Here is a 20,906-nt window from a genome sequence, read left to right on the forward strand (position 1 = left end):
CAGACAGAGACTGACAATTTCAAAGGCCATTCATCCTTTCCCACTAGACAGCTGAGTGCATTTGCTCCCTCGTCAATGGAGTTTATTTCTTATTGACTGTAGAACTGAATAACGCACTCTTGTGTCCCATCACATCCCCCAGTGGCCTATTAGCAACAAATCACTAAGCACAACAATATATTCTCTGAGGGAGCAGTGTGGGCCTTAATAGACGAAGTTCATTTGTGTCTTCATGGAAAGTCATAAACTTCAGGCGGCATTTAAGGTTGAGCCATCATAAGCATATTAACTAAATGACTCATTTTATCTAGAGACACTATAAAACTTAACTCTGACCTCCATTAATTATGAAAGGCACAAGTGCTTTAAAATGACATTCTCTTAGAATAACTCAATTGGTCTCTGATGAATATAGCTCTAAAATCAAAGCAAAAATTCCAAGTTCTTCCTGAACAGACAGGTTAGAGGCTTTCTTATAACCGAGAAGCAGAAGACTGAATAATTAAGAAAGGCAGACATGCATTTGGCACAAAGAGAAAACAAGAGACAGAAAAGCAAGTAAATCTACTAAAAAATGTTTTAAACAATAGTGATGGATACTTGTGTCAAAGTTTAGACCATGGTAGATCATGAAACAATCGGAAGACAAAACACACACTGCACAAAAACTGTCACCATTTGGGTAAATCTGAGAGCTGACATCAGCTGAACAACTAGCCTCACCTGCACGCGTGCCAGATCCATCCTCAGCATGATTTCTCTGTAACTCCAGATTCCATGCTAACTGTTGTCAATATCCAACTGGCACAGAGCTTGAAATACTGACATGCCACATGGAACCCAAATTTTCAACAGCATGGATAGACTTGAAGGTTAAAATGGAAGTTTAGGATTTGGTAGCTGGGGAAAAGTAGCAGCTTATATCCTTTAAAGCACAAAATGTTTTTTTATAAAAATTAATTATGTAACTGTAAATATTACTATAGCAACCATAACTATAGCTTTAAAGAACATGATGATTTAATTTCATCATGTAACCAACTTACATATTTCACCAACCTATCTATAATTGTTATTCCTAAGACCTTTGTTATGTTGGTTGGCTCCAAACTAATTCTAGAAGCCTTTATTTTTTCTTTGGTTATAACCATTCCAAACATAGCTCTTTCGCGTATTTTTCTCACCAGTTTTGGGAGTTTAGTTAAATTTTAAAACTACCAAACTAAACATAGCTGTGTATTTAAATAGTTAGATCACATTTAGATCGCAGCTTTAGAATGCTGCATATGTTTTCCTTTGCTAACATATTTTTAAATATGGTGACAAATGTGTAATTTCATATTATTATAATTCCTCAGCCAGAATTTTTCCTACCTTCCTGCGAGACTATAAATATATGCATTTGGGGCTATAAAATTGTCAAATAATTGTTATTCTATTCTTGTTGTTGTTGTCACATGTATTCAGTACTCACGCTCCCAGAATTGTATTGGTTTATTTCATTCTTTAGTTCATTCCCCCAAAGCTATTTCAAACCCCTTATAAGTCCTGGTTATTAGAAATGTTTCAAAGAATACATCAAGCCCAAGATCAAACAGTCTTAATAGCACTATGGAATGTTTGAAGACCAAGATGAAAAGTCACAGAAGTAGATGGATAGCCTCTTGGTATTTGGCAAGTAGAAGGAAATAACTAAGATGGATTTTTAGTGGCATGCTACAATCACGACCAATGCTGTTAGCAAACTTCAGAGATATAGAATCAGAAAAAACCATTTCCCATAAGCTTATTTAGAGGCAGAGTTATTCATCAATATTGTTAATCACCCTGATAATTTAAAATGTTACTCTGCTTTAAATGCTACTTGCAAATTTCCAAGTGCTTTGAGGATTACAGACGATGACTTACTGCCCTAAATTTAACTCGCGACTTCTGCTTTTGTGTGTCCGTTGGGTATTTGATTTGTTCCTTTCCATTTTTCAGTTAATAGAGACCATTTTTTCACTTGAAAGCATACCAACTGAATTATCTTATGATGCCTTTAACCTGTGTTTTCCTAGGTAATAGTCACTGTTCAAATTAGCTCCATATGCATCTATTTTTCTGGGTTCTCTTCAGAATAAGAAAAATCTGAGATTCTTTTTCATGTAGCCTCAAATAATCAAAGAATTAAAGCTCAGTCCCCATGTGCTCAGCCCCAGCTAATGCCATCACAACAAGCCACGCTCCCAAATCTAGCTCCCAAATCTCACACGTGACCCTTGCTCTCAGCCACCCTGTTCTATTCTCTGTCAATCACCATCAAAGCCAACTCTGAAATAGGTCTCAAATATGAGTTCTCTCCATTTCCGCTATCACTGGCTAAGTTTTACTTTTCTAAACTATCACCTGATTCACAGCCCCCAAGTGCTGTCCCTATATCCAAATTCTCTAAACTCTAGCACTTTCCGCACACAATATGGCAGAAATACATCCCTAATGCAAACCTGAGCATGTAAATAGCCTTAAACATCTCCTGAGCAACTAATGACTTTGGGAGAAGCTCTCTAATTTGCCAGGCCAGCAGGTCATCGGGAGCTGGTGTCAACCAAGATTCCAATATGACTTCCAGAAATTCTAATTCAAATAATCGAAGACAGGACTGGGCACCTGCATTCTTGGAAGGCCACTCAGGTGACTCTCATGACTGCCTGAGTTGGAATCACGGGTCTAGAAGATTAAATCCAAACTCCTCCATAATCTGACCCCACCTAAGCTTGGGCCTCACCTATAATAACGTCCTTCTTAAAATCACCAACAGGTCCAGTGAAGCCACATCTGGGACCTCTGACTTTCCCCACGGTGTGGTCCTTGTGGCGGAAAGGGAACATCCCACCTGCTAGACCTCTTATGCATCTCCAAAGACCAACTGGCAAAGCACCTTCTCAGTGCACCCTTTTCACCCCCAAGGACTATCATGCTCCTTTATGCTTGGTGTTTCCAGGGCTCTTTACTCAGGTCTTCCTGGGAGAACTGAATTGCTTGTTTTCTCCCACATCCACTAAGCCAGGAGACAGCAGAATTTTTCTTTAAGGGCCAGAAAGCCAAGACTCCATCTTTGTGGCCTCACTCGCAAGTTCTAATCTCTACAGCTAAAGTTCTAAAGCAGCCACAGGTAATATACAAATGATGGGTGGGCTGTGTTCCAATAAATCTTTATTTACAAAAACTGGAGGCAAACTCAGACCTTACTTGCCAACCTTCGCACTACGCTATAAAGTCTTCATCTTTGTTTCCCCAATGCCTAAGGTACTTCCTGACATAAAATCAGCTCAATGAATATTTGATGAATGAAGAGTCATGAAAGAATAACTCCATGAAGTAATAAATTCTGACAAACCCAAGGTGTGGCCGGCAAGGAGAAAAGCTCTCAACGCTCAAATATTGTATCACACACATACACACACTCAAAGTAAAGAGGCTGATTCATTTTTATCACACTCCTTGTTGGCTCAGTCATTGAATTTGGGAAATGGAAGACTATATATAGCGTATAACTAAATAAATAACTATGTTGCTGGGCTTATCTGCACATTAGCTCCAGCACGGATGAAAGTACGCAGATTATTTTGTTTTTGAACAACAGCGAAAGGAAACAATGGTCAGAAGTCTTTCCCACAAGTGTGTGTGTAGACCACCTGTTTGTTAAAAGCTCATATTCCGGGACCATCCTACAAACAACTGGATCAGCAGGGCTTGGCAGTAGGGGGCAGAGAAAGCTGAATTTTGAATGACCGCCCTTGGTGATACTTAGGGACACTAACGTTTAACAAATATTGGACAAAATTTAACAAAGCCAGCAGACAAAGAGCAAGGTTTGTAACACAGATTAGGTTAATTGATCACTAGGCCTTTTGGAAGAAAGGGGAGAACCAGCGGAAGGAAGAGAAGGAGAAGCACAGAGAATCTTAAGAGAAAAAGGCACATCCGTGAATCCAGTGCCAACAATGAGAAGGAAAGGACAGAGAAAGAAAATACTCACACCATAAAATATAGGTTTAAAAAAATTCTAGGTGGGGTTAGGGTGAAAATGAAGAGCAGGAATGAAAAGCACCACCCTTCTTCTCATTACCAGCTGCTTTTATAAGTCGTAATTAATGTAAATACAATATAAACATCATCATTACCTGGGATTTCTTTGCACGATGGGGGTCTATTGCCTTTTGGATGTGTTCCTAATTGCTGAGTTTATTCCAGTCAGCAGGAGTTACCTTTAATGTGTAAACTTGACTAAAATAATAGCCTTGGGAAAATAGAGGTTGTGGCTATAGAAGCAGAAATTGCACAAAAATCTCCAGTTTCCTTTTAATTATATGCTGCTTCCAACAGATTAATTCTAAGGTAAAACTTTAAAATAAAAATAGGAATTATAACCACCAAAGGGAAAGAATGATATTAGTTAATTTTTTACAACGACTGTTACATGAATCTGAAATTAACTCCCTTTGTTTAGAACCAGGGGCAAAATCATTCTGAAAACAGGAACTCATTCCAATTAAATAGAAGAGTGCCCCTCAGTCCGTGTGATCTTCTGGGAATATATGCTTTGAAAGCTTAAAGCAAATTCAGACCCAGCACAACAGAAGTAATTTATCTTTCCTTTTTATCTTTAGTTTTGTAGATTCAAGCCATGAGCAAAACAAATGGTTCAAAATAATACACTACAATTTTTCAAGACCAGTTTGTTGTGACTGTTAGCAAGACCAACTTCTGCCTTGGAAGCATTCGGGTTTTAGTAATAAACATGCTGATTAGAAATCTACTCTGCCATAGGAAAAGATGAAATAGTGCCATTTGCGACAACATGGATGGATCTTGAGATTATTATGCTAAGCGGAATAAGTCAGACAGGAAAAGTCAAAACCCATATGATTTCACTGATTTGTGGGATATAAAACTGAAAGCAAAAAAAGAGCAAGACAAACAAACAAAGAAACAAAAACTCACAGACGCAGACAATAGTTTAGTGGTTACCAGAGGGTAAAGGGGAAGGAAGGTGGTAGATGAGGGTAAAGGGATCAAATATATGGTGATGGAAGGAGAACTGACTCTGGGTGGTGAACATACAATGTGATATATAGATGATGTATTACAGAATTGTACACCTGAAATCTATGTAACTTTACTCACCACTGTCACCCCAATAAACTTTAATTAAAAAAAAAATCTATACCATTTATAGTACAAACATATATACAGAAATATCTTCCAATACATGGAAATAGTCCATTGACAATAACGGCAAGTTCCATGCATGCTGCACAGTGGTCTATACTCACATCACGTCAGGTGTTGCAAGGGGATTCAGGCATCCCTGTTACCCTTTCTTTTGATATCTTTATAATGTTGCCATTTCGTGATGCCTTTTTAATAGAATTAAAATTTAAAATCTCCAAGGACATAAATCGGTATATATGTCATCAATTAGGATGGGTACCTGACCCAAGTATTGGGTGTCTGGGCTTCAATCTCACCACCTTACAAGCAGGTGGTTGGGCCTCCTGACTCCAGGTGTTGTATGAGAGCTTACAGGTGAGTGTTCTTACTGAAATACCACAGGTTGCAGGACTATGCCCTTCAATTTATATGTTTATACGACACTGACGCTTCTTAGAGAAGAGTAACAAGCCATCATCAGAAATCAAGTATCATCAGAAATCAAGTTATGGAAAGAAAATAACAGAAAAATCAAGAAACAAACAAATGAAAGAAGCTGAAATAAACTCCCATTCTCCTTGATGAGAAGCTCTTTTTCCTTATCGCTGTGTGGCTTGATGCTTTATAAAAATACGGTTAATTTATAAACTTCCTGATTATTGCCAAACACTGCACTGTGTGTGGACCAAGTGAGTTGCCATTTGAAATAACATTTAAATTCAGCACAGAATCACTTGTCGTCCTTACAATGAACCTGAATCACTAAAGAACAACAGATTCATTTGGAGAATAAAAAATATAATCACCCTCTCTTACATCTGTTGTTACAATCCTAAGTGCAGGAAACTTATACTTGTGTCAACTTTGTGGTCTATTATTACTATCATTACTTTTATAATTATCTATACAAAAACCTCTAAAGCACAAGATAGCATTGTGGAATCATGGAATTCATTCTGGAATTTTTCTTGATGTCTACATATCATGGGAACTGCTTTTTAGTAGGTTTTTTGACAGAGAAGTATAAAAATCATTGGTAAAATTTTATCCCAATAGTATAAACCAACAGAAATCAAATAATGCAGGGAAATAACGGAAAAGGTTAACTAGGATTATTTCCGAAATTGTGTTGTTGTTTTTTTTGTTTGTTTGGATTTTTTGTTGTTGTTATGCTTTACTGTATTTTCCACATTTTCTAGAATAAAAATGCCTGAATCTCATCATTGAAAACAGCAACATTATTAATTTTTAAGGAGGTTTGGTTAAAACAGGATATGAACATCAGTGCTTTTAAAATATTATGAAAGATAATGTGTTCCATGCAAATGGGAAATTTAGGGCTCCTTCCAGAAATTGTATGAATTCAGACCCAAGACTTTCTGAAACTACATAACACAAATTGCCTAAAGATAGGTTTTTCTTTTGTAGCACAATGAACTTCTTTTTGCAAAGAATCTTGAACTGAATTCAATTTCAGGAACGTAAAGTATCGCTGATATAAAGTAAAACCATCCAGTAAATGGCTTTACAAAGCCTAGTGCTGATATGAAAGAAAAAAACAAAAAGACTCTCAACACATTTTTCCACCGCTCATATCTTTAAACAATTACAGATTTCTAAAATATATACTCGCTATCTAAACTGCTTTTCTTAGATCAAGCCCTCCCAAACAGGAATCAGAGGACTGGGTTATTTTTAAAGTTTTATAACTGGCTCACACTCCTTTTCAAACATTCTGAGCCTCATCCCACCAGGTTTCCTAGGTAAGATTCCTATTCTCACTCAGTGATATCTGCCAGAAACATACACGCACATGTAAGCCAAAACCCATGGATACCCGCAGGGCTCCCTACCACTGTGCTTCCTGGGTGCCCGTTACTGGGACAATCACTTTCAATGGATTATTTCATTTAATCCTCACAACAGCTGAAAGGACGAGAAACAATTATATCAATTTTAAAGATGAGAAAATTAGACTCTGAAATGGGCTCCAGGTCACGCAGCTAAGCAAGTGCAGTCTACTCCTTTCTTTTGTTGATCGAGTGTCTACAGTGTACCACGCACTGTTCTAGAATAGAAAATACATACTCCCAGTGTTCCTTATCTGAAATTCCAATTTTACCGCACATCCTGGACTTTCATGTGCTAAATCTGGAGATTCTATTTCTCCAGGTCACCACAACACACGCCAAGTTGACTCAGTGGCTAGTGCAGTCCCTCTCGGTGTGTCTAGGCTGGCACTGTGGTGAGATGAGGCAGATGGAGACTTCCAGAAACACAGATAGGACCTCCAGGGCCCTGGGATGGAGACCTTCAGGGACAGGTGTTCCCTGGGGACACTCGCCAGGTGCTGTCTCCAGCCAGGACAGGACCATGGCATGTCTCTTCTAAGTCTCATTTTGCTCAGTGGCTTCTTACATCCATTAGGAGCATGTATGTCACTAACCAAATGCCAGCCAGTGGCAGAGTGTATATACCTGTGCAGGGCTGCCAGTGCAACCTCCAGAAACAATGGAGAGTCTTTTGAGTCAACCTCACCACAAAGTTCTTTAGAGTTGAATGTGGGAAGCTAGACATAGCTACACCAGTTGGGGTCATGGTTGCACCGGCTGTCCCAGCAGGGGGCGCTGTTCCTGCTTGACTTAAGGGAAAGAGCTCATTTTCCCTAAGGGTTGGCTTTGGGGTTCAGAGACTGCCACTCCCTTGTTCCCTTGCTTACAGTAAACCAGTTAAAAATACCTGCAACATACAGCAGGCTCCCAGGGATGGAATTTGATGGAAGGCAGCATCAGAAATCCCCCAAGTATTCCTGAAGTAAGCAAAAGCACACCAAGTAAGCTCATCCAGTCCACACTCGCTGTCTATGCACAAACATCAAAAGAGATGCAGGTGACATGTTCGGTGCTAGGAACTAAACCAACTTCTGTCTATTCATTTAAAGTTACGACCACACATCTCAACATCCTCACGCGTTGGGTGGATGCAAAGGGCTCCTTAAGATCTGAGAGCAAAAGCAATGATCCGAGAAACTGTTCGATGTTTGTCTAGAGCGCCCAGAATGTAAGCCAGATTTAGCTTCTCTCAGATCTACGTGGAAACTGTACAATCTCTCTTGCTATGAAAGCTATATTTTATAATCTAGTAAATTTGGGCAAGACACATGAGCACTTCACTGCCTAAAGTGCTTTCTTTGGATGCCAGAAGAGTTCAAATCTACAAATGGCCTCTTTCTTCAAGTTCAATGTCATTTTTCCTAAGACATGAATAAGAAGTGTTGCTTATATAGCATCCTCAAAATGGCAGGATAAGTGATTTGAATGCAGGGATTATGAATGTTCTCCAAGGAAGTCACAGGATCACGTGAACCTTAAGAGGCATAAATAATAACAACTTCCTTGAATTCTCAATTGACTGGTAAATAGCCTAATGGAGCTCACAAAGAAAGGTAACATGGGCCAGAATGGACATTATGGTCTCTTGATCTCTAGAGGTTTACTGAAGAATCTAGTGAGAAGTTAAGAACATGGTTTCTTCAGTCAAATTGCCTGGGTCTGAAACCTGGGTCCATCTTGCATTAGACATAATACATATTCCCTGGGGAAACGTATTTATCCACTTCCTGCCTCAGTTTCCTTGTGTCTAAAATAGAGATGTTGATGATACCTACCTCTCAGTTTGCATGGGAGGAGAAAGTGAATGAATGCATGTTAGAACAGTTCCTGGCACATGGGAAGGGCCCAACAAATGCTTGCTGTAAAAAGCAGTAGTCATTCTACCGTTAGCAGAATGACACTCATATTTATGACACTCATATTGTATTTTATTCTTGGAAGAAATGTTAGTCAGCACTCGTTAACTCTGGCAGAGCAGCTCATGTGTGACTGCACAGATGTACAATGAAGTCCGCACGAATCTGCAGTGGCAAAACGGAAGATCTCTCACCTTGCTCCTACAACAAGTTCTTTCTGTCCTGGGTCAAATGTTAACTGCGAGAAATCCACAGCATTCTTCGCTCTGAACTCGCGTAACCAGGGGCCAATTTCTAAATAGGAAAAATAAATAAATAAAAAGATAAAAATGAATGACTTTTCCTCTGGGGACTTCAGGTAGCACACATTACATTTCAGAGAGGACTTGAAAGTCCCCTGATGTGATCTTTCAGGGGCCACTGGAGGTTTCCAACAGGATGTCACACAATCCACACTGAGCATGCGTGATGCACGGAGCATAGCCACCCAGGAGAAAGAGCGAGCAAGCGATCAGTGCTCGGTTGTGATGGACAAGCCAGATGCACAATTTCCTGTCGGCGCTGGGCTGGGCAGAAAATAACACGGCATTTACCCGGCTCGTCCGAGGACCACCGAATACAGACAAGACCATTTCCCATGCAACTTGGCTGGGAAGCGATGAAACCTTGGGAGACATCACCAAAGCCCTGCTTAGGACCAAGGACAAACACGAGAGCACCATTTGCCTTCTTTCAAAGTGGCCGTTCTATGTCCCTGTCCTTTGGGTTTCTATTTTGGCCCCAGGATTGGACTTGTTAAACACATTAGTCCTCTCTAGATGAGAAATTCACAGTTACTTCCAGGCCTCATTTGTATTTTTTTTCCCTATGGGAAATCAGAAAACAGCCACTCTTTAGAGGCAGGTTTTTACAAGAACTATTAAATCCTATTAAACGACCTCCAGACTAGAGTGCTGCTTCATGAACCATTTTTGCAACTTTCCTTAGCTCATTTCTGACACTGAAAAAATACAGAGGGACTCCCTGCCATTGTGCCACACCTTATCATTATTCCTGATAACTAACCTTGTTATCTGATTGCCTTTTTCCTTGGATTTAGCATTTTGAGTGACAGCACACTGACTAAACCGGCACATAACTGTCAAATCAACAAACTTATTGGCTCCAAGAAAGAGTGTGCAGTACAGAACTAATCTCCTTTCATAAAAGCAGATGCTAGAAACGTATCTAATATGGAAATGCACCCATGCCCCATAACGTGTTCTGTAGAAACGCCTTCATTCATGCAAATGAGATGGATTATTTTCAAGCAATAGCGTTGTATAATAAATATGGCATTTCTCTACTTTCAGTTATTGGGGGAGAAATGACATAGACTGAAAGCTCTATTCTGCTTACAGGAAGCCACATTGACTTACGTAGAGACTATTTGGTTTTTCCAGTTTTAATGTGTACAGTATCTTGAGTCTTTTTAGTATTTTATATAAATTTCTTCCTTTTATAGGCAAGTCGATAGAAACAAAATACTTACTTATAGCAAAGTACGTACAGGCACTGGAGGTATAAAAATTTATTAATAAATGGTTCTTCCAGGAGTTTATAATTCAGTTAAGGAACTGGCCCTAACCCCTTCTTTAAACACTGAATCTATAAATACAGGTGTGCACAGATGTTTATAGAGTTACAGGAAATATTCATACATAGAAAGATGACTGGGGGCTTAGGTAAAACGAAAGGAAAGGGCTTAGGTAAAACTTGCTTCTCATGCATTTACCTTTCTTTTCATTTAGAGGAACTGGAAGAGAGTGACAAACAGGAACCAGGATGAAGGACATCCTACACTGAGCAATGGGAAAGTGGTTACACCACTTCTTAAACACGCTCAGGTAATACAAGGCGACACGTGGGGATGCAGAGGGGGGATGAGTTAACAGCATACGGTTCCGTCAATATTGTGCAATTTTCCTTATTTAAATTTCTAACACGTTTCCCCATTAAAACTGTATTTTTATGGTTAACACTAGATCATAGTTGGACAATCTGCCTATTCCCCTTTGTTTTGATTTTCCTGTGCATTCATCCAAAAGGTCTGCCTATTTCACCTCTGTGCATCACCCGGCTTCCTATCTTACTGGACACCAGGATGGCAGAAAGTTCCTGCACCAACCCCCGTCTCTAACCGAAAGTATGCCCACAGCAATACCTGTGCTCTCAGCTTTCCCTATAAAATCGAAAGCATGATGCTCTGGCCTCTTCGATGACCAGTCGCTCCAGCTTGGCTTCAATCCCATCTCTTCCCTTGTCTTTAATCCCGTCCTTAAATTACCTCTTTTTTCCCTGGAATATCCCAGATGTTATAAAATCCCTTCCCCTCTGCCTATAAGAATATGCATGCTCCCCTCATTTAAAAAAAAGCCCCTAAAAATATAGTTTCTTTGTACTCTTTTGTTACTACAGTTTCAAACACCCAAACAAAATACATAATAAACTCCCAAGCCCAGTGTGTCATAAAGGGCTGCAGGCTCAGTTTTACATGTAAATTTTATCAACTTCTTAAGAAACATATAATCCCAACTTTATACATATTATGTCAGACATTAGACAAAGAGGTAAAGCTCCTCTTCTTTCTTCAGTGCTGAGCTTATTGTGATATTGATAATCTAGATACTAAGGCTAGACAAAGACATTATACGAAAGAAAAATCACAGGCCACCCCATTTAAGAACATGGCTGAAAATAGTCCTAAGGAGATAGCTGTACTAGCCTCTCTCTCTCTCTCTCTCTCTCTCTCTCTCTCTCTCTCTCTCTCTCTCTCTCCCTCTCTCTCATAGAATAGGTTGAATGCAGAAACACAAGGATAGTTCAACACGGTGTCAGTAGAATTCGCCACAACAACAAAGTTCAGTAGCAGCATGAAGAATTTACTGAGCTGCTTTCTAAGGAATCAGAAAATGAGCTGTTACAGATTCATCAGAAGAGCTAGGGGAGTGCAGAGCTAGGAGAAGAGAGACTAGCTGGGCAGGTGGAGGTGAACAAGCTCAGCAGAGGCCAAAGACAGATCAGGGAGAGTGTGGCGATCAGGGGAGGGCACACAGAATGTGGTGAGTTTCTGAGACACATTTTTCAATAACATTGACATTCTTAATACATGTTCACGTCTTCTAAATAATGGGTTCATCTTTTCCTCCTACCTCTCTTCTGTTCTTGCTGAAAGAACCGTATGATGAAATGGAACTTAAATATGGCAGCCAACATGACCACTGTTTGGAAGTTAAACCGTAACATAAAACCCGTAGATTTGAACTGAATACTTCGTGGATATTTTTTAATGTTTGATATTAATCATCCTAGCTAATGCATTCATTGCACAAACATGATTGTGGAAATATAGCCTCTAGCAATGATTTTTTATTGCAGCATTAGCTGCCATGATTCACATTTGCCTTCTCTCATTACTACACAAGCATCCAAGATTGTTTTGTAAATAGTCTACCAAAAGTATACTGATTCAATTTTAAAAAGAACCCAGTGTGGAGCTTCAAGAAATAATTATTTTCAGTATTAATAAATTTTGTCCAAATAATTGGCATATACACTAGAGACTAGCTTAACAGATTGAAGTCCATTGCCCCCACCTCCCCAAACAAAACCAAAGAAAAAGGAGTTAAAGTTACTGTTTAAAAAAAAAGCAAACACTCTAAAGATATCCACGGTAATGATGGCTGTAAGCCAAGAAAACCTTCAAAGCCTGATAAGCAAGGATCAGAGGGAATTCTGCTGATAAAGAATAGCCCTTGTCTGAAACCTGTCTTCCCAAACCCAGATTGATGGCTTCTCCACGGGCTGAAGACTGCGGCACTGACGGCTGGAGACCAAGCTGACTTGTGGGCATATGATGGGCGGGAAACCTCCCAGGCAGAATAAGGGAGGCTCTGAGTAGCCTGAATTTATTCTTTCAAACCTCAGTCAATTAAGGACGGGAGAAAGCAGGGTGGTGAAACTTCTTTGGGGAACTTGAAACCCATATCATAAACTAAGTGACAGTTTAAAGTGGGAGGGGCCAGGGATGGTGGGTAAAGGTGAATGGAAAGGCACTAGAGCACAGGTACAATATACATCCACAGAAATATAAGGGCAAACCAAGGCTCACTCTTTACAATTATGCTTTGGTTCAATCTCCATCTAATATTGTACATGCAAATAATAATGACAATAACATGATAATTGGTAAAGCAGCTAACAAAAATAGCTCATGTTTAAACAGTATATGTCATCTGATAGATGTCGCTCTACATACTTTACACGTTAACTCCTGTATTTCTCACACCCGCCCTATTACAGGTGAGGAAACCAAGCCTTGCTGAAGTCAACAGCTCGTAAGAGCCACTCCATATTTTGGAGTTGGTGTTTTTAGCCACTACACTACACTTTTAAATGGCAGTGAGTCAAAAATGTACCTTTCTATGTGACACATTTTGAAAGTAACAGGAAGAAAGAAAAATCTACGCCCTCTTCACTTTGAAAGTGAGTTTATTCTCATTGATCTATACATTTAAGTAAAAGTTACCACCCACTTGGGTTTGAACTACGGGCTTGAGAACAGTGAAATATAATCGCAGAAGGCTGGGTCTCCCAAAACCAGTTACTATGGCAACCTGTAAATACAACATTTATTGGTTTTGCTGTTGTTCTTATAAATAACCATGATCTACAAGTTAGTTACGATCTACAGGAAAAAGCATTCACCATTTTCACTAGTTAGGTTTTATGATCCAAGGGTCTTTATGTAAGTAAGGGGGAAGAAAATGTCAATAGCCGTCACTGCTCTGCTTTACGGAGTGAAGAACATTCTGGAATGAGAAGGGGGGATGATACAAACAGAGTGCAATGGCTGGGTTTCCAAGCAGTCGAAGCCACTCAGCTGTGATATGGGGGACAGGACACTGTTCTGAAAACGCGCCAGCTAAGTTCTCACCTCCTCCGGAAGGGCACCTCTGCTGGCAGAGCAGGGGAGGCATTCTCTTGGCTGAGCATTCTGGAGGTTCTCCTCGCCTGCCCCTTCCCCGGGTTGTGAAAGGAATCATTCTACCTCAAAGATACCTATGGCTCTTTAAATCTCCTTGCTTCAGACTTCATTTTCGGCTGCATTGCATTACATAAACCATTCGACCAATGCACTCTGAGCTAAAAATATGATTGGAAAACAAAGGAGTAGAATTTTAAAAAGCCATAAGAAGAACAGTGTGGCAGGACTGTGCTGATTTACTGCCCTGTTTCTTGATTACTACCATTTTTCTTTCTCTTTCCATTTCCATCTGCTTTGCCAGGCCTCTTCTTCCAACAGTCACTCAGAGCAAGTCAGGGCACTTTAGACAGCAGGTCGACAGCACCCCCAGCCATGTTTCATCCCCCAAAAATAAGACACATCAGGCTTTCGACTACCTGAGCCGTGGCTGAAATTCTGTAAGTGATAATAAGAGATTCAAGTCCTGTGGAGGAAAAAGGGCTTCTACGGAAAGTACCCTCATGGGTGACCTGGTCATAAACCCCTAACTGGGCAGGTCATGGTGGGGAGTCAGCCCCAGGCCTATACTTCTTTAGTGAAAGGTTTATCTTTGCCTTAAGCAGTCCTGTCCATTGTTTCTGTACACCTAGGTTCACACCCCTTTGAAATAACCACCCCCAAGAGAGTACAGAATCTTGTTAACTGTCCTGTAATCCAATTCCCGCCTTCCTTTCTCCCACCCCCATGTCATCTTCCTTACGTTCCCTCCTTAATTTCAAATACATAAAAGAAGTTGCAAAACTGTCATTCTCTGGAGTATTTGAGATCTTGCTTCCTGGCAATTATCATCAGTTTGGCTCCAATAAACTCTTATAAAAATTCTCTATAGGTTTGGACGTTTCTTACACGGACAGTCCCAAAGCCTCATGTGTTTGCTGAGCCAAGGCAAAACACTTCATCAGGGAGGAAATTTATGCTTGTGGAAAAAAGATATATCCAAATTACTGATGTCTCTTATTTACACTGCTGTGACTGTCTATATTTTCAGTGTTTACTTGGTGTTAGGAACTCTGTGAGATATTTTTACATGTTAACAACTTATTTAATTTAATGTTCATAATCCTGTGAAGCTAGATCTATAATGTTTGTTGCAGAAATAAAAAAATAATAGTTAAACATCCAGAGATTTTGACAAGTTAAACATCTTGCCCAATATAACATAAGTGGTAAAGGGGTAAGTTGGAATTTAATGGCAGAATAGGATGAACGGAAATACTCCCATGAGGTCCAAATTTAAAATCAATTTTCCAAGAAATGTATACTGTACATTAATCCTTAGCACATAGTAACATCAGCATGGATCAATTTATTGGAAACAGTAGTTGCCACCCACCAAAAGAGAGCAAAATTGGAAAAAAGGGATTCAGTGGTAATTTTCAGGTGGGTGACAAGCATAGCCAGCCCAAAAGGGCAACCTGGAGAAAGGGAAGGTCCTATAAAAAATCAGAAAGAAACCAGGGTCCACCACGGGCAACAAGGCATCCAGAGGAAGACAATCACAACAGTGGAAAATTTATCTCCGGCGCTTTTTTCCAAGCCAGGTCCTGGTTACATCGGTTTACTTAGAAATAGGCAAATACACTTTAGCTTTGGAGAAGGGTTGAAAAATATCAGGCCCATTTTGTTTCTCCAAATGTATAGGTCTCAATTATTGTCACTCTAATTCCTACCTAGGACTTGGTAGAATCAAAGTAGTTACAGCGGGACATGACACTGGCGGTGAGGCAACTGACCTCCCCCCTTCCCCAATTTTATAGTTGATAAAGCTAAGGACAGAGAAGTCACATGACCTCCCAAAGTCACACACGAATGAGTGGCAAAGTGGAAAGTCCTGAGTCCCATGACTTTTCCAGCAGTCTGGGTTCTTCCTCATCACAGCACTAGATCATCCAAGTGGGAATGCCATGGGGTGGTCTCTGCCAGACTTATCTGAGCACATACAGCTTTCTAAATTGTGGTATAATATATTCATATATATGTGCATATGTAGATGTATGTGTGTACACATATGTTTCTCCAAACATAATTACACGGACAGATACATAAATAAGTATATAAAAGCATATGAGAACATATATTTATATCTAGATACAGGTATATGTGTGTATATATATAGTTTTACATAGTTATGTCTAAATACAGGCATCAGTATGTTCATTCATGTATATATATATATATATATATATATATATATATATATATACACACACACACGTTTGCACACATGTATTTGCATAAGTGTATATGAAGAGATATTATACATATAAATTATATATGTATATATACTATTTAAAAGTGCGTATGTGTGTGTGTGTGTGTACAATATACACTCAAGACTACAGTAGAGAAGAAATGGTCTCAAAATCTTGCTATAGGTAATGATCAAAATGTTCCATTGATATGACTTTTTCTGTAAAATAAAACAAAACTCTTCACTATTAACCAATTAGAGAAATTCAAACATTTTTATATCAGCAAAAACAAAGAGGATCCAACATATCAAGAATATACACAATGGAATACTATTCGGCTATAACAAAAGATGAAATAGTACCACTTGCAACAACATGGATGGATCTTGAGATTATAATGCTAAGCGAAATAAGTCATAATAGAAAAAGTAGAAAACCGTATGATTTCACTGATATGTGGTATATAAAACTGAAAACAACAAAAGAACAAGACAAGCAAATGAAGAAACAAAAACTCATAGACACAGACAATAGTTCAGTGTTTATCAGAGGGTAAGGGGGAAGGGGCTCTAGAAGAGGGTAAATGGGATCAAATATATGGTGATGGAAGGAGAACTGACTCTGGGTGCTGAACACACAATGTGAGACATAGAGGATGTATTATAGAATTGTACAACTGAAATCTATGTAACTTTACTAACAATTGTCACCTCAATAAACTTTAATTAAAAAAAAAGAAAGCCTAGAGCATCCTTATTTACATTTTTATTTGTAAACATGACACATAAAACACGGTATTTTAAGAAGCTATCAGTGCTTGCTCATATTCTTTTTGTCGTTAGTTGTGTGCCTGCTCCACGAGTCAGGTGTTCTATCAAGTCTCTTGGTGGTTTCTTTGCAATGACGTATGATACACTTCATCCATTCTTCAGATGTTCACTATAGGAAAAACCACCTACTGCAAATTTAGCAAAATACCTGTGCTCTGGAATTGGGTTGTTCTAAAGTTCACTGCTTCACCTTGGGCAACCTGCCTGCTAGATTTCGAAGAAATCCAAAAGCTGTGACAGTTCACGTTCCTTGAAGCACCTCTAATTTGGGTCTTCTTAACTTAAACACAATTTGAAAACCACAAGTCTCATTTTAAGCTATGTTTACAGCCTGGAATGCATGGTATAGTATATATTCACAATGTAAATAAACATCAAATAATAGCCACAGATCAGTTAAATTATAGGAAAGAATGCATACACTATTCCAGCAAGGGCAGAAGCAGCCAGCCTGCATGGAGGAGGCAGCTGTTAGATAAAGGCTGGCCCAGGGCAGGCTCGAGGCACGCTACACTCCTCCAAAGGCTGATTGTATGATTTCCGGACATATCATTCCTCAAAGTTAGGTTACTGCAGGGTAATACAGAACTAAATAAATGTGTTTGATGTTTTCTCTTGGCATATATTTTAAGAGAAATCTGAGGAAACAATATTTCACTGGAATCAACTACTATCTCATGACCAGTTGAAATGTACTAGGTCAGACAATTCAGTTTCCGAACTCATCCTAGAAAAAGCGCCACATACATCATTGCTGAATATCACTATGGTCACCTTCGAAGTACTCCCGTTGGGAAGCTATGCACCAATGCCAACACCTAGTCTACCCTTCAAAGCAATTTGGAACTCTTTTTCTGGAATGGCCATCAGAGCTGTCGTTGTATTACCCTTGATGTCTGAATGTCATCAAAATGTTTTTCTTTAATATTTCCTTTATCTTTGGGTAAAGAAAGACGTCATTGGGAGCCAGATCAGGTGAGCAGGAAAAGTGTTCCAATATAGTTATTTGTTTACTGGTTAAAAACTCCCTCACAGACAGTGCCGTGGGGGCTGGTGCATTGTCGTGATGCAAGAGCCATGAATTGTCGGCAAAAAGTTCAGGTCGTCTAACTTTTTCATGCCACCTTTTCAGCACTTCCAAATACTAGTAAACTTGGTTAACTGTTTGCCCAGTCAGTACAAATTCATAATGACTAATCCCTCTGATATCAAAAAAGGTTAGCAACATCATTGCAACAAGTTCACGAACTTAATTGTCACACCTCGTACTCCCATTCTGAGTCAAGGGTGAGATTTGTGATTTCCAGCTTCCCCAAGGTTTCACTTGCCTGTGTGATTTTCTGGCCATACCAGAAATACTAATTCAATCTCAGGATCTAAAGGTCAGTCTTAGGTGGGGTCCAGGTTACTCTAGCCAAAGAAATTTTGAGTTATCCAAAGGTTACCTGAGACACACCTGGCACGGTGTAAAAGAAGCTTCTGGAAAGTTGTGAGTAAGCTGGGTTCAAAATCCACCTGGTGGGATGGCATTGCCTTCCCTTTTGTCTATAACCTTTAAGATCATGGGAACTTCCTATGTCATTAAGCCATCTGGAGTAATTATTCCTCATAACTGCAGGATAAGAACCAAGGTAATCAGTGACAGGTTTTTATTGCTGGATAACTCACACAAGAAGCAATTTCTACTCATCCATCCATCAAGACAGATTTTTTTTTTTTAATTTAAGATTATGTAAAATCATGTGTAAACTAGGCAAGACCTTCAGACTCCTGGACTGTGACCAGGTTTTCCTCCAGGCTGTGAAGGTGGTACCTGGGCTGCTCTGCCTTAAACTCTGGGTGGCTTGTAGGTATCTTTCGTCACCTACAGGAAACTTTCCTAGTGCAGAGGGTCTCAAATTTGCCTTGTGACCTGCAGCATATGACTGTAGGCTATAAAATCTAATTGCAAAATCTTAATGTTGTGCCAGAGGACATTAAAAAGTAATTTCCTTTAGATTTATAACTTTAGAATTACAAATGAGGTTACTATGACTAAAAGTATAAAATGAACATTTTCTACTCAATAGGCACTTAGAGTATTCCAGGAGTGACCATGTATTGCTGGGTAAGCAGTGATGACCAGAAGTGTGACGGATACAAATAAAGCCACTTACCACAGAGTTTCAGGAATTTCTTAGAATCTCAGGGCTCTTGGTTTTCAAATGTTCTTACACTTAGTTCTGCCACATATTCAGGAATTGCCAGACTACCTCGGTTTAAGAAAATAAATCATTTCCTGCAGCTAATACCTCTTTCGCACAATACGTACTCGGTTTCTTCTCTGTCTCATTGCTAGTGGAAAATCGGAGGTTCACATCTAAGCCTCAGGATTCAGAGGAAGAAGACACAAGCATTCAGGAAACCAGCCAGGGTTGTGCACGCAAGTCTCCTTGCTTGGAGACATTCTAATAACTCCCAAGGTGGTCTTTTAGCAAAAAAGTACTCATCCTGTCTATGAATCAGAAACAGAATGTTTTCCAAGACAGATCCAGATTGTTCTAGAAGCTTCAGGTTTAAGCACTAGGGTGCTATGCACCAAGAATAGTGGGGCAGCACAGTAATTCATTTCTGTAGCCAACTAATGCTTTTGAGCACCTGCTACATGGGAGAACCCACTGTCGTACCTGCTAGGATGCAAAGTTAGGTAAGACAAACCTCTGCCTTCGAGACATTTATCATTTAACTAAAAAGGTGAGGCACACACACAAGAGAGCTAACCTGAAGAAGAGAAATGCTAGCTGGTCCCAAGGAAAGTGGGATGATAAATGTTGTCCAATAAAAATATAATGTGACCTACACATGTAATGTTGAATTTTCCAGTAGCTACATTAAAGCATGTTAAGCAGTACAATCAATTTTCAACAGTTTGGTTTATTGAACCCAATAGATCCAGGAAATCATGCACATGTTATCAAAATTAAAAAGACTGAGATAGCTTCATTTCGTGTGTATATTCTAGGTCCTTGAAATCCAATGTGTATTTTACATACATCTCAGTATGGACCAGCCGCATCTCAAGTGCTCAACAGCCAACATAGCTGGTGGCTACCCTACTGGGCAGTGCATATCTAAGGCACTGAGAACAGGACTCCTTGGCAATATAGAGGTGCTGTTCTATTACATCCATTATTGAAAAATAAATTACCTCTGGGCCTTCTCACAACCAATCGCAATAACACTGCAACTGAATCAGAAACTGATTCCAGCAAAACTGTCCTCCACCCACCCAATCATTAGTGAAAGTAACACAGTCCTTAGAGTTCGACTGACTTGGATTTGAATCTCAGATGCAGAAGTTTTTATCTGTGGGACTGTGAGGCACCACCAGTTGCCTCATTTTTGTCTTAACAAACTATAAAATAGATGGAAAATAAGAAAGCAAGAGCTGTGTTGAGAGAATATGTAAATTAATCCTCTGCAGTGTTCAGCAGAATACCTACAGCATAGGAGGATACCAGTTCTCACCCTTACCGCTCTAGGCAGTAAAGAGTGCTTTCACCAGTCACACAATTTCACCAAGAGGATGGCCCTCTTATGTCTTTTGACAACACCCTGAGTACCAGGCAGAATATCTGTCATCAATTATAGCTTCCTCTCAGAACGACATCCAATGTCATGTAAATCACTGTCTACCTGCTAAGGGTGTAAAAGCCCTGCCAAATTCAGGAAAGCCACGAACAAGCATTCAACACTAACTGAAAAGATAACACTCTTTGTCAGAAATCTATTAGTCAAGTGAGAGACTGCCCAGTAACCAGTCAACTCAGAAGGTCTGGGTCTTGGAACCCCACAAATTCCAAAGAAAAGTTGGATCCTGGACAGTCTCCTAGGAG

At 39.5% G+C, this 20,906-nt stretch overlaps 1 protein-coding gene across 4 annotated transcripts in view; it reads right to left on the reverse strand.

Annotated features, from left to right (window-relative positions):
• The window catches only part of SEMA5A (semaphorin 5A), a 421,628-nt gene that overhangs the window by 218,344 nt on the left and 182,378 nt on the right, over positions 1–20,906 (reverse strand). For all 4 annotated transcript variants that reach the window (XM_074329094.2, XM_074329093.2, XM_074329090.2 and 1 more), the window contains one exon: positions 9,139–9,238. In XM_074329094.2, coding sequence (XP_074185195.1) covers positions 9,139–9,238 — 100 coding nt within the window. The remainder of the gene's footprint in view (positions 1–9,138; positions 9,239–20,906) is intronic.

This window comes from Rhinolophus sinicus, chromosome 3, assembly GCF_057876585.1.
Source record: "Rhinolophus sinicus isolate RSI-liver-muscle chromosome 3, RSI-T2T, whole genome shotgun sequence".
In the NCBI taxonomy this organism is placed as follows: Eukaryota; Metazoa; Chordata; class Mammalia; order Chiroptera; family Rhinolophidae; genus Rhinolophus; species Rhinolophus sinicus.